This window comes from Salmo salar, chromosome 25 (genome assembly GCF_965601325.2).
Source record: "Salmo salar chromosome 25, fSalSal1, whole genome shotgun sequence".
NCBI lineage: Eukaryota > Metazoa > Chordata > Actinopteri > Salmoniformes > Salmonidae > Salmo > Salmo salar.
Genome location: NC_138315.1, coordinates 45,455,846 through 45,470,826, shown reverse-complemented (window position 1 = coordinate 45,470,826; position 14,981 = coordinate 45,455,846). Strand labels below are relative to the sequence as shown.

The window sequence follows — 14,981 nt, the reverse complement described above, 5'->3', positions numbered from 1 at the left end:
AGGTGCTGACCTGTTACACCCTCTATAACCACTGTGATTATTATTATCTGACCCTGCTGGTCAACTATGAACGTTTGAACATCTTGGCCATGTTCTGTTATAATCTCCACCCGGGACAGCCAGAAGAGGACTGGCCACCCCTCAGACCCTGGTTTCTTTCTAGGTTCCAGCCTTTCTAGGGAGTTTTTCCTCGCCACCGTGCTCCTACACCTGCATTGCTTGCTATATGGGGTTTTAGGCTGGGTTTCTGTACAGCACTTTGAGATGTCAGCTGATGTAAGACGGGCTAGATAAATACATTTGATTTGATTCTGTTCCTACCGTGTGGTGTCAGGTTTGGTCCTACCATGTGGTGTCTGGTCTGGTCCTATCTACCATATGGTGTCTGGTCTGGTTCTACATTTAAGTCATCTACCATGTGGTGTCTGGTCTGGTTCTACCATGTGGTGTCTGGTCTGGTCCTACCGACCGCGTGGTGTCTGGACTGGTCCTACCGACCGCCTGGTGTCTGGACTGGTCCTATCGACCGCGTGGTGTCTGGACTGGTCCTACCGACCTCGTGGTGTCTGGACTGGTCCTATCGACCGCGTGGTGTCTGGACTGGTCCTATCTACCATGTGGTTTCTGGTCTGGTACGATCTACCGTGTGGTTTCTGGGATTGGTCCTATCTACCGTGTGGTTTCTGGACTGGTCCTATCTACCGTGTGGTTTCTGGTCTGGTACAATCTACAGTGTGGTTTCTGGGATTGGTACTATCTACCGTGTGGTTTCTGTGATTGGTACCGTGTGGTTTCTGTGATTGGTACCGTGTGGTTTCTGGGATTGGTACCGTGTGGTTTCTGGGATTGGTACCGTGTGGTTTCTGGGATTGGTACCATCTACCGTGTGGTTTCTGGGATTGGTACTATCGACCGTGTGTTTGTCGTCCTCTGGTGGCTCTGTTTCTGTAAGAATAAGATGTGGTCTCTGTTGGAGGTTCGATTGAATACTGGAGATAGCTATTTACTGGCTAAAACTTAGTCAACAGTATTGCTGTATTTGTTTATAATTCATTGTATCATAAATAATCTGCAATTCAAACTGAGTGATGTGACTCGAGAACATTTCGAGACTTCTTAGGTCACATGAGTGGAAACAGAAGCTAATGTTAGCCCGCAGACGCACCTATCAGATGTTGTTGTTGTTCGACTGAGAAGCTGCTAGGCTAGCTAACTGCTATTGAAGACCATCCTAGGGGGACAGCTACAAAAAAAAGCTAGAAACTATCACAGTCGTTGTATGTGTTCTTCAAAACTTGGCAACGGTAAATTAATAACTAAGTTCCATTGTCAGTGTTTTAAGTTTTAGCTAGCTGGCTTAATCGTTTTCAGCAGGCTTGATAGCTAGCCAACAGGAGAAGAAAATGTGGCATCTCCGTTAGGTAGTAACAACGCTAGCTAAAATCAGCTAGGTAGCTGTGCGGGCGCATGTTTGCCCTATTTCTTATATCTAGCTATCCACGCTAAGTTTAAAACATTATTCTGCAGGTAATAGGCATTTGTTCGTATCATATTCTAGTTAACTAACGTTAGCTCGATAACTATGCTTGAGCAATGTAACTTGTTAGCTAGCTATGACGTGACAGTTTATGTATCGGTAGCTATGTTTTGTAAAGGCTGGTTACAGACAGCTGTGCAGTCACTGTACTGTATATATGCTTGCAGGTTCAGTCAACACATTGTTTGCTATTTCGTTCCAGCTGGTTGAATGTTGACCACGGTTAAGATAATGACCGACACGAAACATAGACGCATGTGACCAAGCAGTTAATGTCTATAGCACATGATCCTGGCCAGCTGGAGGCTTCAATAATTCACGGGTAAGTTCTCCCTGTTTGTGTGGGAGTGGGGGGTTGATTTGCTGTGAATGCCACTAAGATAAAGTGCTAACATTCAAGTGTTTTTCTTAGGTTTCAGAATATCTACACTGAGTAGTAAAGGTAAGTTTGGCTCCTAAAAATACTTTTTTTTTTTGGTAAAACAAAACAGAATTGAAAAACCTGAAAGCTATTGTGTGACAGTTGTTAGTTACACATTACATCCTGTCCCCTAGATCCTATTTTCCAGAGGAAGAGACCACGTTTTGTTAAGAGCCATGGCCACCAAGTCATCCCTGCTGAAAGTCATCCTGCTGGGAGACGGAGGAGTGGGGAAGAGCTCCCTCATGAACCGCTATGTCACCAACAAGTTTGACACGCACCTCTTCCACACCATCGGAGTGGAGTTCCTCAACAAGGACTTGGAGGTGGACGGTCGTCTGGTCACCATGCAGATCTGGGACACGGCCGGACAGGAGCGTTTCCGCAGCCTCAGGACTCCCTTCTACCGCGGGTCTGACTGCTGTCTGCTCACATTCAGCGTGGACGACAACCAGAGCTTCCACAACCTAGCCAACTGGAAGAAGGAGTTCATCTACTATGCCGACGTCAAGGAGCCCGAGAAGTTCCCCTTCGTGGTGCTGGGGAACAAGGTGGATGTGTCGGAACGGCAAGTTTCTGCTGAAGATGCCCAACAGTGGTGTCGGGAAAATGGCAATCACCCTTACTATGAGACCAGTGCCAAGGATTCCACCAACGTAACCATAGCCTTTGAGGAGGCAGTGCGGAGAGTGCTGGCCACGGAGGAGAGGGCAGACCACCTCATCCCCACAGACACAGTCAACCTCCACAGAAAGCCCCGCTCCAGCACTTCCTGCTGTTGACAACGTGTAGGGCTTACCCAGTGCTTGACTTGTACTGAAATAGCTCCCAGTATTCATTTTGGGTGCTGGTACTGTTTATATTTAGGTGCAGGAACTCCACAATACTTTTGAACTAATATTCTATAAGAGGAACAGGAGCCCAAGCAGTAGAACATTTTGAGGTGCCGGTATTCCGTTCTGTTGAGCTCCTGCCCAAGTCAAGCACTGGGTCTACAACCTATAAAGAACTGGAGCTAGGAGGACACACAGGCTTATTTATTAACACTCATGCTCTCAAGTATAGTAAGCAAGTACTGGCTAGTGTCCGTGGATGATATTCCAATGGGTTTGTTGGTCTTGGGACTCATTGAATGTAAAGCGGGAACTGAAGAAGAGTATTTTTGTCAGATCCCACCACGAAAGGCATTATAATTTAAATCTGCATCTTTGAATTATATATATTGTCTTAAAATATCACATTATATTATGCCATCAATGTGGTTGCCAGAAATACATTCACAAAGCATCGCTTCCTGTTCATATTACACAGCCAGAAAGAAGTTCCTTTTTTTTGTAGAAAGGTTTTCTTACACTGTGACTGAAACCAAGGTTGAGATGAGCGGCCTTACCAGTGAAAGTATCATAATTGATTCCATTCAAAACATATTGCGGATCATATGTAAATATAATCCCACCCAAATGTGATACAGTAGAAGCAAGTCACTTTTAATCATCAATTGAGTTAAATGGGATTAGGTTTAAAAAAAGAGAAAAAAACAAAAACATAATGTATTAATATTTATTACAACAAATGTTGATACAAAGCAGAGTGATTTATGCAGTCTTAATTTGAAAAAGTTGAAGCACTAATCTAGCATCACTACTTTATAGTACAGAGAGTGGGAAATCTAAGCAGAAATGAAGGTTTATGATTTCTTACTCTATAATATTATTGGTCCTGGTAGCAGAATTTGCTGGCCTTGCGATATCTGCACAACATACCGTAATGAATAAGTTATCATTATGCAATGGACACAATGTTCAACACTTGCACAGGACGAGCTGAAATTATAAATATTAAATTAATAAAGCGGAGTTCTTATGCTACATGACATTCTGCTCTCTACCAATAAGTTAGTACAGAACCTTGTTTTTACCATTCCAGAATTTCAGTGTTTCGATAACTTGGCTAATTGTAATTAACAGATGGGTGATACATTATGAACTTGGACATGGTGGTGGATATGATAAACCATGTTTAATGTATGTACCTGTCCATTTTTTTTTCTATGGGCATCTTATCTAACATGTATTTTCTTTACATTAATGGAGATCAATTTCATTTTCTTACACACTAGTATAGTTTTAATACTAAAACTTGATTTCAACAATCATTGCTTATTGATTTTACAGTATTGTACATCCTCACAAAATAAGAGCGCTGAGAACAGTTTTCTTCGCTCAGCTTTTATATAATTTAGCTACAGCAGTGTTGTCCAGAATGACTGGAACGCAAGTTGAATGAAAAATGCTATTTGAATAAAAACAGTCCTTGAATGAATGATCTTCCCTGAAGACGTTTGTTTTTAGTCTCCACTGTTACAGGGGGGGAAAAAACACATTGTTAATTGTGAAAAAGATATCAGTTAGAGTTAGACTTCAGCAGTAAGTCATTTGGGAAATGTTTTCTGGTTTGGTGATTATTACTGCATATATACAGGATCTATTACATGCAGAACGTGAGTGTTTGTTTGCATCGGCTGGTCTTTGTACATGCTTAATGATTAGTGAAATGTTCTGCCATTACTTTGTATGGCAAAGGCACACACATGAACGCTAGTGAATTATTTGGAAAGTGTTTTGATGAGAAAATCTGGACAGTAAGACATAGAACATTTCACAAACATCAGAAATTAAATATACATGTTTTAACCAAGCTCATTCAAGGTCTAGCTCATACAGACCATGTCACTATTATCAAACTAGACCTCATAGACCATGTCACTATTATCAAACTAGACCTCATAGACCATGTCACTATTATCAAACTAGACCTCATACAGACCATGTCACTATTATCAAACTAGACCTCATAGACCATGTCACTATTATCAAACTAGACCTCATAGACCATGTCACTATTATCAAACTAGACCTCATACAGACCATGTCACTATTATCAAACTAGACCTCATAGACCATGTCACTATTATCAAACTAGACCTCATAGACCATGTCACTATTATCAAACTAGACCTCATAGACCATGTCACTATTATCAAACTAGACCTCATAGACCATGTCACTATTATCAAACTAGACCTCATAGACCATGTCACTATTATCAAACTAGACCTCATAGACCATGTCACTATTATCAAACTAGACCTCATACAGACCATGTCACTATTATTGAACTAGACCTCATAGACCATGTCACTATTATCAAACTAGACCTCATAGACCATGTCACTATTATCAAACTGGACCTCATAGACCATGTCACTATTATCAAACTAGACCTCAGAGACCATGTCACTATTATTAAACTAGACCTCATAGACCATGTCACTATTATCAAACTGGACCTCATAGACCATGTCACTATTATCAAACTAGACCTCATAGACAATGTCACTATTATCAAACTAGACCTCATAGACCATGTCACTATTATCAAACTAGACCTCATAGACCATGTCACTATTATCAAACTAGACCTCATAGACCATGTCACTATTATTAAACTAGACCTCATAGACCATGTCACTATTATCAAACTAGACCTCATAGACCATGTCACTATTATCAAACTAGACCTCATACAGACCATGTCACTATTATCAAACTGGACCTCATACAGACCATGTCACTATTATCAAACTAGACCTCATAGACCATATCACTATTATCAAACTAGACCTCATAGACCATGTCACTATTATCAAACTAGACCTCATACAGACCATGTCACTATTATCAAACTAGACCTCATAGACCATGTCACTATTATCAAACTAGACCTCATACAGACCATGTCACTATTATCAAACTAGACCTCATACAGACCATGTCACTATTATCAAACTGGACCTCATACAGACCATGTCACTATTATCAAACTGGACCTCATAGACCATGTCACTATTATCAAACTAGACCTCATAGACAATGTCACTATTATCAAACTAGACCTCATAGACCATGTCACTATTATCAAACTAGACCTCATACAGACCATGTCACTATTATCAAACTAGACCTCATAGACCATGTCACTATTATCAAACTAGACCTCATAGACCATGTCACTATTATCAAACTAGACCTCATAGACCATGTCACTATTATCAAACTAGACCTCATACAGACCATGTCACTATTATCAAACTAGACCTCATACAGACCATGTCACTATTATCAAACTAGACCTCATACAGACCATGTCACTATTATCAAACTAGACCTCATAGACCATGTCACTATTATCAAACTAGACCTCATAGACCATGTCACTATTATCAAACTAGACCTCATAGACCATGTCACTATTATCAAACTAGACCTCATACAGACCATGTCACTATTATCAAACTAGACCTCATAGACCATGTCACTATTATCAAACTAGACCTCATACAGACCATGTCACTATTATCAAACTAGACCTCATAGACCATGTCACTATTATCAAACTAGACCTCATAGACCATGTCACTATTATCAAACTAGACCTCATACAGACCATGTCACTATTATCAAACTAGACCTCATAGACCATGTCACTATTATCAAACTAGACCTCATAGACCATGTCACTATTATCAAACTAGACCTCATAGACCATGTCACTATTATCAAACTAGACCTCATAGACCATGTCACTATTATCAAACTAGACCTCATAGACCATGTCACTATTATCAAACTAGACCTCATAGACCATGTCACTATTATCAAACTAGACCTCAGAGACCATGTCACTATTATCAAACTAGACCTCATAGACCATGTCACTATTATCAAACTAGACCTCATAGACAATGTCACTATTATCAAACTAGACCTCAGAGACCATGTCACTATTATCAAACTAGACCTCATAGACCATGTCACTATTATCAAACTAGACCTCATAGACCATGTCACTATTATCAAACTAGACCTCATACAGACCATGTCACTATTATCAAACTAGACCTCATAGACAATGTCACTATTATCAAACTAGACCTCATACAGACCATGTCACTATTATCAAACTAGACCTCAGAGACCATGTCACTATTATTAAACTAGACCTCATAGAGACCATTATCAAACTAGGCAACAAAATGCTGGTGACACTCATACATGCCATTAATTCATTATAAAACACTGCCCAATGCTATCTTTTATACTGTGGTTGGTAAGAATAAAGAAAGTAATACATAGTGAATTTATCAAAACACAACCAACAGGTGATCGTAGACCAATGATGTGTATGATAAACACAATGAAGAAAATAAAAAAAGGTGCAGAACTCAGGTTGGTTCATTAGCTCAAGAGGTGCTTCTTTCCAAGGAACTGCACTTTTCTGTCAAATGCCGTCGACCGGATTGGAGCATTGGTTTCATAAAAAGGATTCATTGCAAACTGGAAAAGAGCACAGATTACTGAACAATGATCAATCATCAGAATGTTAATTTAAATTAGGTGTATATGACCTGCACAGAAAGGGCAACTCACCTTAATGTATAAATCATACACATCATTAAAGAAGTTTTTGATTCCGTCTTCTTGTCGTACGTCATGAAGCATGATGAATCTCATATGTGATGGAGATGGTTAAGGGACAAAAATGGAACACAGACACTACCCATATTTCTTTGGGCCCTTTGGCCAAGGTAAGAATTACTATTTGTTGAATTGTAGACATAATATTTCAGGAATACATTATTCCATACTTTTTTGTTGCAACATTTCGAGGGCTATATAGGTCTCAATGGCCTCGTGGTAAGTATCGTCTCTGAGAGTGGAAGGTTGGGTAAGGTTGGATCCCTGGCCGATTCATGCCAAAGACTGTAAAAATGGGATCCGATGCCACTGCTTGGCACTCAGCGTTAAGGAGATGGATTAGGGGTATGTCCCTGCGATAGACTAGTGTCCTGTCCAGGGGTTGCGCTTGTACATCAAGCTGCCTCGCTACAGAAACAGGAGATATGCTCCTGTTAAATCAATCAAATGTATATACAAAGCCCTTTTTAAATCAGCAGATGTCACAAAGTGCTGTACAGAAACCCAGCCTAAAACCCCAAACAGTAAGCAATGCAGATGTAGAAGCACGGTGGCTAGAAAAACATCCTAGAAAGGCAGGAACCTAGGAAGAAACCTAAAGAGGAACCAGGCTCTGAGGGGTGGTCAATCCTCTACTGGCTGTGCCGGGTGGAGATTATAAGAGTACATGGCCATTCTGCTTCAGACACTGCTACTTACTTACGTGTAGGTCTTGGGTAGTAGTCAAAAAAGGATATGTCCTGCGGTGACAAAGGCAGAGACAAACCACTCATTGAACTTGTCCACAGTTTTCAGGTACCATGTTGTTAGACACATGTTTTCATCCACCAAGTCGAGAGCTGCATGTGCAATAAACTGGTTCAGATGCCGGTGGTCATCCTGTTTACATATAGACAGAATGGATAAAACAATGACATATCAAGTGTGTTTATTCCCCTATGAAAAAGGCATAAGAATACACAAAATATTTCTACTTGCTCTCAAACATTACTTCAAATGATCAACACACAGTGACCAAAAAAAAAACGTATGGATCTGCTTTAGGCTAAGTAATTGAGTGAGCATTACAGTAACCTCTTCTTTTGACTGGATGTAGATAGAGATCCAAATACATAGGTAGTGATGTAGCTAGCTACCAATCTAAACAGTTGTCAGGAGCATAGACCTATCTAAACTCAGCAAAAAAAGAAACGTCCCTTTTTCAGGACCCTGTCTTTCTAAGATAATTCGTAAAAATCCAAATTACTTCACAGATCTTCATTGTAAAGGGTTTAAACACTGTTTCCCATGCTTGTTCAATGAAACATAAACAATTCATGAACATGCACCTGTGGAACGGTTGTTAAGACACTAACAGCTAACAGTAGGCAATTAAGGTCACAGTTATGAAAACTTCTACTGACTGAAACACACCAAAAGAAAGATGCCCAGGGTACCTGCTCATCTGCGTGAACGTGCCTTAGGCATGCTGCAAGGAGGCATGCGGACTGCAGATGTGGCAAGGCAATAAATTGCAATGTCTGTACTGTGAGACGCCTAAAACAGCGCTACAGGGAGACAGGACGGACAGCTGATCGTCCTCGTAGTTGCAGACCACGTGTAACAACACCTGCACAGGATCGGTACATCTGAACATCACACCTGCGGGGGGACAGGTACAGGATGGCAACAACAACTGCCCCGAGTTACACCAGGAACACACAATCCCTCCATCAGTGCTCAGACTATTCGCAATAGGCTGAGAGAGGCTGGACAGCCTGTTGTAAGGCAGGTCCTCACCAGACATCACCGGCAACAACGTCGCCTATGGGCACAAACCCACCGTCGCTGGACCAGAGACTGGCAAAAAGTGCTCTTCACTGACGAGTCGCAGTTTTGTCTCACCAGGGGTGATGGTCGGATTCGTGTTTATCGTCGAAGGAATGAGCGTTACACCGAGGCCTGTACTCTGGATCGGGATCGATTTGGAGGTGGAGGGTCCGTCATGGTCTGGGGTGACTGTGTCATAGCATCATCGGACTGAGCTTGTTGTCATTGCTGGCAATCTCAACTCTGTGCGTTACAGGGAAGACATCCTCCTCCCTCATGTGGTACCCTTCCTGCAGGCTCATCCTGACATGACCCTCCAGCATGACAATGCCACCAGCCACACTGCTCGTTCTGTGCGTGATTTCCTGCAAGACAGAAATGTCAGTGTTCTGCCATGGCCAGCGAAGAGCCCGGATCTCAACCCCATTGAGCACGTCTGGGACCTGTTGGATCGGAGGGTGAGGGCTAGGGCCATTCCCCACAGAAATGTCTGGGAACTTGCAGGTGCCTTGGTGGAGGAGTGGGGTAACATCTCACAGCAAGAACTAGCAAATCTGGTGCAGTCCATGAGGAGGAGATGCACTGCAGTATTTAATGCAGCTGGTGGCCACACCAGATACTGACTGTTACTTTTGATTTTTGACCCCCCCTTTGTTCAGGGACACATTATTCAATTTCTGTTAGTCACATGTCTGTGGAACTTGTTCAGTTTATGTCTCAGTTGTTGAGTCTTATGTTATCATACAAATATTTACACATGTTAAGTTTGCTGAAAATAAACGCAGTTGACAGTGAGAGGACGTTTTTTTTTTTGCTGAGTTTATATTATGTTGAGAATACTGTAAAGATATATACCTTTGACTCAGCTTTACCAGCAGGCAAGAACTCCATTTCAAAGACTGGGTTGTCATGATGACCAACCATGACGTAATAGAAACTGCCAGACATGTTTCTTTCCAGCAATCAACACGGTTCTGTGTGAACAGGAATATACATTGGCTATTTCTGTAACTTGTGATGTAAATTGGTTAGCTAGCTAACGTTATATGGCTAACTAGTTTACGTAGCTAACGTTAGGTAGCTATATAGCCAGCACGCTTGCAAATGCATTATTATCATCAAGATAAACACATTGAAGCAAACTGAAAAAGTCTTAACTTACAGATAGATGTTTAGATCCTAAATGTACCTCTGAATCAATAGTTTTAATTTCTTTCCGGGGAATACCGTCACTTTTTGATGACGACATGAAGAGGTGCGATCGACTACCGAAATACATTTGCAACAAGTGAAACATTTGCAACATTTGAAACTAGTTTTTAACTTTGTGTATCTTAGATTATATTTAGTTTATTTATACTTAATAGTATATATTAGTTGATTAATTTATCTGTATTTAGCTCTAATTTCAAAGACAGAATATGAAGGTCATAAATGTGCGACTGGAACTAAACAATAACATTGCCAGTTCATTAAATTCAAAACTGTTGGCACTTGGAGAGGACTTCTTCTTCTTCTTCGACATAATGGCGTATTGCAAACAAATATTGTGCTGCTACCTACTGTGCTGGAGTGTTTGGTCAGTCATGGTTTACAACATTAGCTGCACAATTCTAAATCCTCCTACCTAACTCAGTACTTCTGGTGGAAAAAAGAGCCCAACACATTTCTAAAATACCCTCCCCATCCCACAAATCCTTTCAGAACAACCCCAATTCCACTTCTCAAAACGTTCACAGATGTAACCATTCTCAGTTTGTCCTCTCCACAACTTGACACAACGTATGGGTCGGCCAAAAAGCAGGAACCCACTCTTTCCAAAAATCATCTCTGGTAGGACTCTCAGGTCAAACGGTGGAAGACTCTACCACACCTGTCGTGATAGGCAGGCCCACTACACACTGGACTGGCTCAACTTCAGAGCGCTCACTACTTTCTACTGACTCCATTTAGAGATCATCAAGGTTCTCAAGAGAGCTTGAAGAGCTATAAGTAAGATTACTTGGTTTGTAATCAGGAGACGTAGGTATGTACACCTCGAATTAATGTGTATACTCAGGAGACGAATCTCTGATATTAACAGTGCCATTCTTACGCTTCCTCGTCATCACACTTCGTCCTCCCCACTGACTAACCGTTTTTCTGGAAAGCAGACCATTGGTTACTAAGCAGGTTATTTCAACCTGAATCCCTATATATCAGTGCTGTAAACACGATATAAATGTTAGTCTCTTTACAGAGTATTACGTTTTTGCCTTCAGCAAGAAAAACCTGTAAGCTAGTATTCGTTGATTGACCCTCTCTTCCCCTGGAGGCTTTATCCCCAGATGAGCTGAGGCTTTACCAAACCTTTAAGAATCGAGGAGTGCTTGACACACTTAAAGTAAGTATTTACATGAGCATTTTGCCTGTTAGATTGCATTAGTTGAAGTTTTACTACCGCCTTGGGTGGAGAAACTGTTCCCAGGCCAGTACCTATGAAGTCTGACTCTGTCCTGATAACCACCAGTCTGGTGGCAGATCACCTGCAAAACTCTGCATCTGACTATACCTTGTCTGTGTTCTAACCTGAATGTGTTCTCCCCTGTCTGTGTTCTACCCTGTCTGTGTTCTAACCTGAATGTGTTCTCCCCTGTCTGTGTTCTACCCTGTCTGTGTTCTGCCCTGTCTGTGTTCTGCCCTGTCTGTGTTCTACCCTGTCTGTGTTCTGCCCTGTCTGTGTTCTGACCTGTCTGTGTTCTACCCTGTCTGTTATCTACCCTGTCTGTGTTCTACCCTGTCTGTGTTCTGCCCTGTTTGTGTTCTGACCTGTCTGTGTTCTGCCCTGTCTGTGTTCTGCCCTGTCTGTGTTCTACCCTGTCTGTTATCTACCCTGTCTGTGTTCTGCCCTGTCTGTGTTCTGCCCTGTTTGTGTTCTACCCTGTCTGTGTTCTGCCCTGTCTGTGTTCTGCCCTGTCTGTGTTCTGCCCTGTCTGTGTTCTACCCTGTCTGTGTTCTGCCCTGTCTGTCTTCTACCCTGTCTGTGTTCTACCCTGTCTGTGTTCTGCACTGTCTGTGTTCTACCCTGTCTGTGTTCTGCCCTGTTTGTGTTCTGACCTGTCTGTGTTCTGCCCTGTCTGTGTTCTGCCCTGTCTGTGTTCTACCCTGTATGTGTTCTGCCCTGTCTGTGTTCTGCCCTGTCTGTGTTCTACCCTGTCTGTGTTCTGCCCTGTTTGTGTTCTGACCTGTCTGTGTTCTGCCCTGTCTGTGTTCTGCCCTGTCTGTGTTCTACCCTGTCTGTGTTCTACCCTGTCTGTGTTCTGCCCTGTCTGTGTTCTACCCTGTCTGTGTTCTGACCTGTCTGTGTTCTGCCCTGTCTGTGTTCTGCCCTGTATGTGTTCTGCCCTGTCTGTGTTCTGCCCTGTTTGTGTTCTGACCTGTCTGTGTTCTGCCCTGTCTGTGTTCTGCCCTGTCTGTGTTCTACCCTGTCTGTGTTCTGCCCTGTCTGTGTTCTACCCTGTATGTGTTCTGCCCTGTCTGTGTTCTGCCCTGTCTGTGTTCTACCCTGTCTGTGTTCTACCCTGTCTGTGTTCTACCCTGTATGTGTTCTGCCCTGTCTGTGTTCTGCCCTGTCTGTGTTCTACCCTGTCTGTGTTCTACCCTGTCTGTGTTCTACCCTGTATGTGTCCTGCCCTGTCTGTGTCCTGCCCTGTTTGTGTTCTGCCCTGTCTGTGTTCTGCCCTGTTTGTGTTCTGCCCTGTCTGTGTTCTACCCTGTATGTGTTCTGCCCTGTCTGTGTTCTGCCCTGTCTGTGTTCTGCCCTGTCTGTGTTCTGCCCTGTCTGTGTTCTACCCTGTATGTGTTCTACCCTGTCTGTGTTCTGCCCTGTCTGTGTTCTGCCCTGTCTGTGTTCTGCCCTGTCTGTGTTCTGCCCTGTCTGTGTTCTACCCTGTATGTGTTCTGCCCTGTCTGTGTTCTACCCTGTCTGTGTTCTGCCCTGTATGTGTTCTGCCCTGTCTGTGTTCTGCCCTGTCTGTGTTCTGCCCTGTTTGTGTTCTACCCTGTCTGTGTTCTGCCCTGTCTGTGTTCTACCCTGTCTGTGTTCTGACCTGTCTGTGTTCTGCCCTGTCTGTGTTCTGCCCTGTATGTGTTCTGCCCTGTCTGTGTTCTGCCCTGTTTGTGTTCTGACCTGTCTGTGTTCTGCCTTGTCTGTGTTCTGCCCTGTCTGTGTTCTACCCTGTCTGTGTTCTGCCCTGTCTGTGTTCTACCCTGTATGTGTTCTGCCCTGTCTGTGTTCTGCCCTGTCTGTGTTCTACCCTGTCTGTGTTCTACCCTGTCTGTGTTCTACCCTGTATGTGTTCTGCCCTGTCTGTGTTCTGCCCTGTCTGTGTTCTACCCTGTCTGTGTTCTACCCTGTCTGTGTTCTACCCTGTATGTGTTCTGCCCTGTCTGTGTTCTGCCCTGTTTGTGTTCTGCCCTGTCTGTGTTCTGCCCTGTTTGTGTTCTGCCCTGTCTGTGTTCTGCCCTGTATGTGTTCTGCCCTGTCTATGTTCTGCCCTGTCTGTGTTCTGCCCTGTCTGTGTTCTGCCCTGTCTGTGTTCTGCCCTGTCTGTGTTCTACCCTGTATGTGTTCTACCCTGTCTGTGTTCTGCCCTGTCTGTGTTCTGCCCTGTCTGTGTTCTGCCCTGTCTGTGTTCTACCCTGTATGTGTTCTGCCCTGTATGTGTTCTGCCCTGTCTGTGTTCTGCCCTGTCTGTGTTCTGCCCTGTCTGTGTTCTGCCCTGTCTGTGTTCTGCCCTGTCTGTGTTCTGCCCTGTCTGTGTTCTGCCCTGTCTGTGTTCTACCCTGTATGTGTTCTGCCCTGTCTGTGTTCTGCCCTGTCTGTGTTCTACCCTGTCTGTGTTCTACCCTGTCTGTGTTCTACCCTGTATGTGTTCTGCCCTGTCTGTGTTCTGCCCTGTCTGTGTTCTGCCCTGTCTGTGTTCTGCCCTGTCTGTGTTCTGCCCTGTCTGTGTTCTACCCTGTATGTGTTCTGCCCTGTATGTGTTCTGCCCTGTCTGTGTTCTACCCTGTCTGTGTTCTACCCTGTTTGTGTTCTGACCTGTCTGTGTTCTGCCCTGTCTGTGTTCTGCCCTGTCTGTGTTCTGCCCTGTCTGTGTTCTGCCCTGTCTGTGTTCTGCCCTGTCTGTGTTCTACCCTGTCTGTGTTCTGCCCTGTCTGTGTTCTACCCTGTATGTGTTCTACCCTGTCTGTGTTCTGGCCTGTATGTGTTCTGCCCTGTCTGTGTTCTGCCCTGTCTGTGTTCTGCCCTGTCTGTGTTCTACCCTGTATGTGTTCTGCCCTGTCTGTGTTCTGCCCTGTCTGTGTTGAGGAGGCCTCATCATTTCATTATATCTATTCCTCTCTGCCTCCAGAAGGTGGCACTCTTGTTATAGGGCAAAAATATGAATATTCATATCCTCTTTGTCTTGTTTGTTGTGATGTATTGTGTGCTTTGAATCCAGTTTATCAGGACAATTTCTTCACCTTCTGATTCAATTTATAAAGAGCTATTGTGATTCTGTTGTTGGTTTGGACCAATTGTTGCTGTCTCAGTAATGTATAGGATAAAATAAAGGGAAGTTAGTTACTTTGAATGTTAATAACTTTGACTCTCACCACTTCTATCACCTCTTCAACCCTACCAACACACAGTAGG

General features: G+C 43.2%; 1 protein-coding gene and 1 long non-coding RNA gene across 3 annotated transcripts; one reads left to right on the top strand and one right to left on the bottom strand.

Moving 5' to 3' along the window:
• The first annotated feature begins 930 nt into the window (after positions 1–930).
• Positions 931–4,280, top strand: rab9a (RAB9A, member RAS oncogene family). 2 transcript variants are annotated; one of them, NM_001173870.1, is given in 4 exon segments: positions 979–1,304; positions 1,740–1,859; positions 1,950–1,979; positions 2,093–4,280. In NM_001173870.1, a coding segment is annotated over 1 exon segment (606 nt). In that variant the 5' UTR covers positions 979–1,304; positions 1,740–1,859; positions 1,950–1,979; positions 2,093–2,134; the 3' UTR covers positions 2,741–4,280.
• Positions 4,281–4,427: 147 nt separating this feature from the next.
• Positions 4,428–10,534, bottom strand: LOC106586815 (uncharacterized). Its single transcript, XR_006762023.2, has 4 exons — positions 10,467–10,534; positions 10,160–10,278; positions 7,448–8,374; positions 4,428–7,354 (listed from the first exon to the last, which is right to left on the bottom strand). It is a non-coding gene; the product is annotated as an uncharacterized LOC106586815 (long non-coding RNA).
• Positions 10,535–14,981: the final 4,447 nt, after the last annotated feature.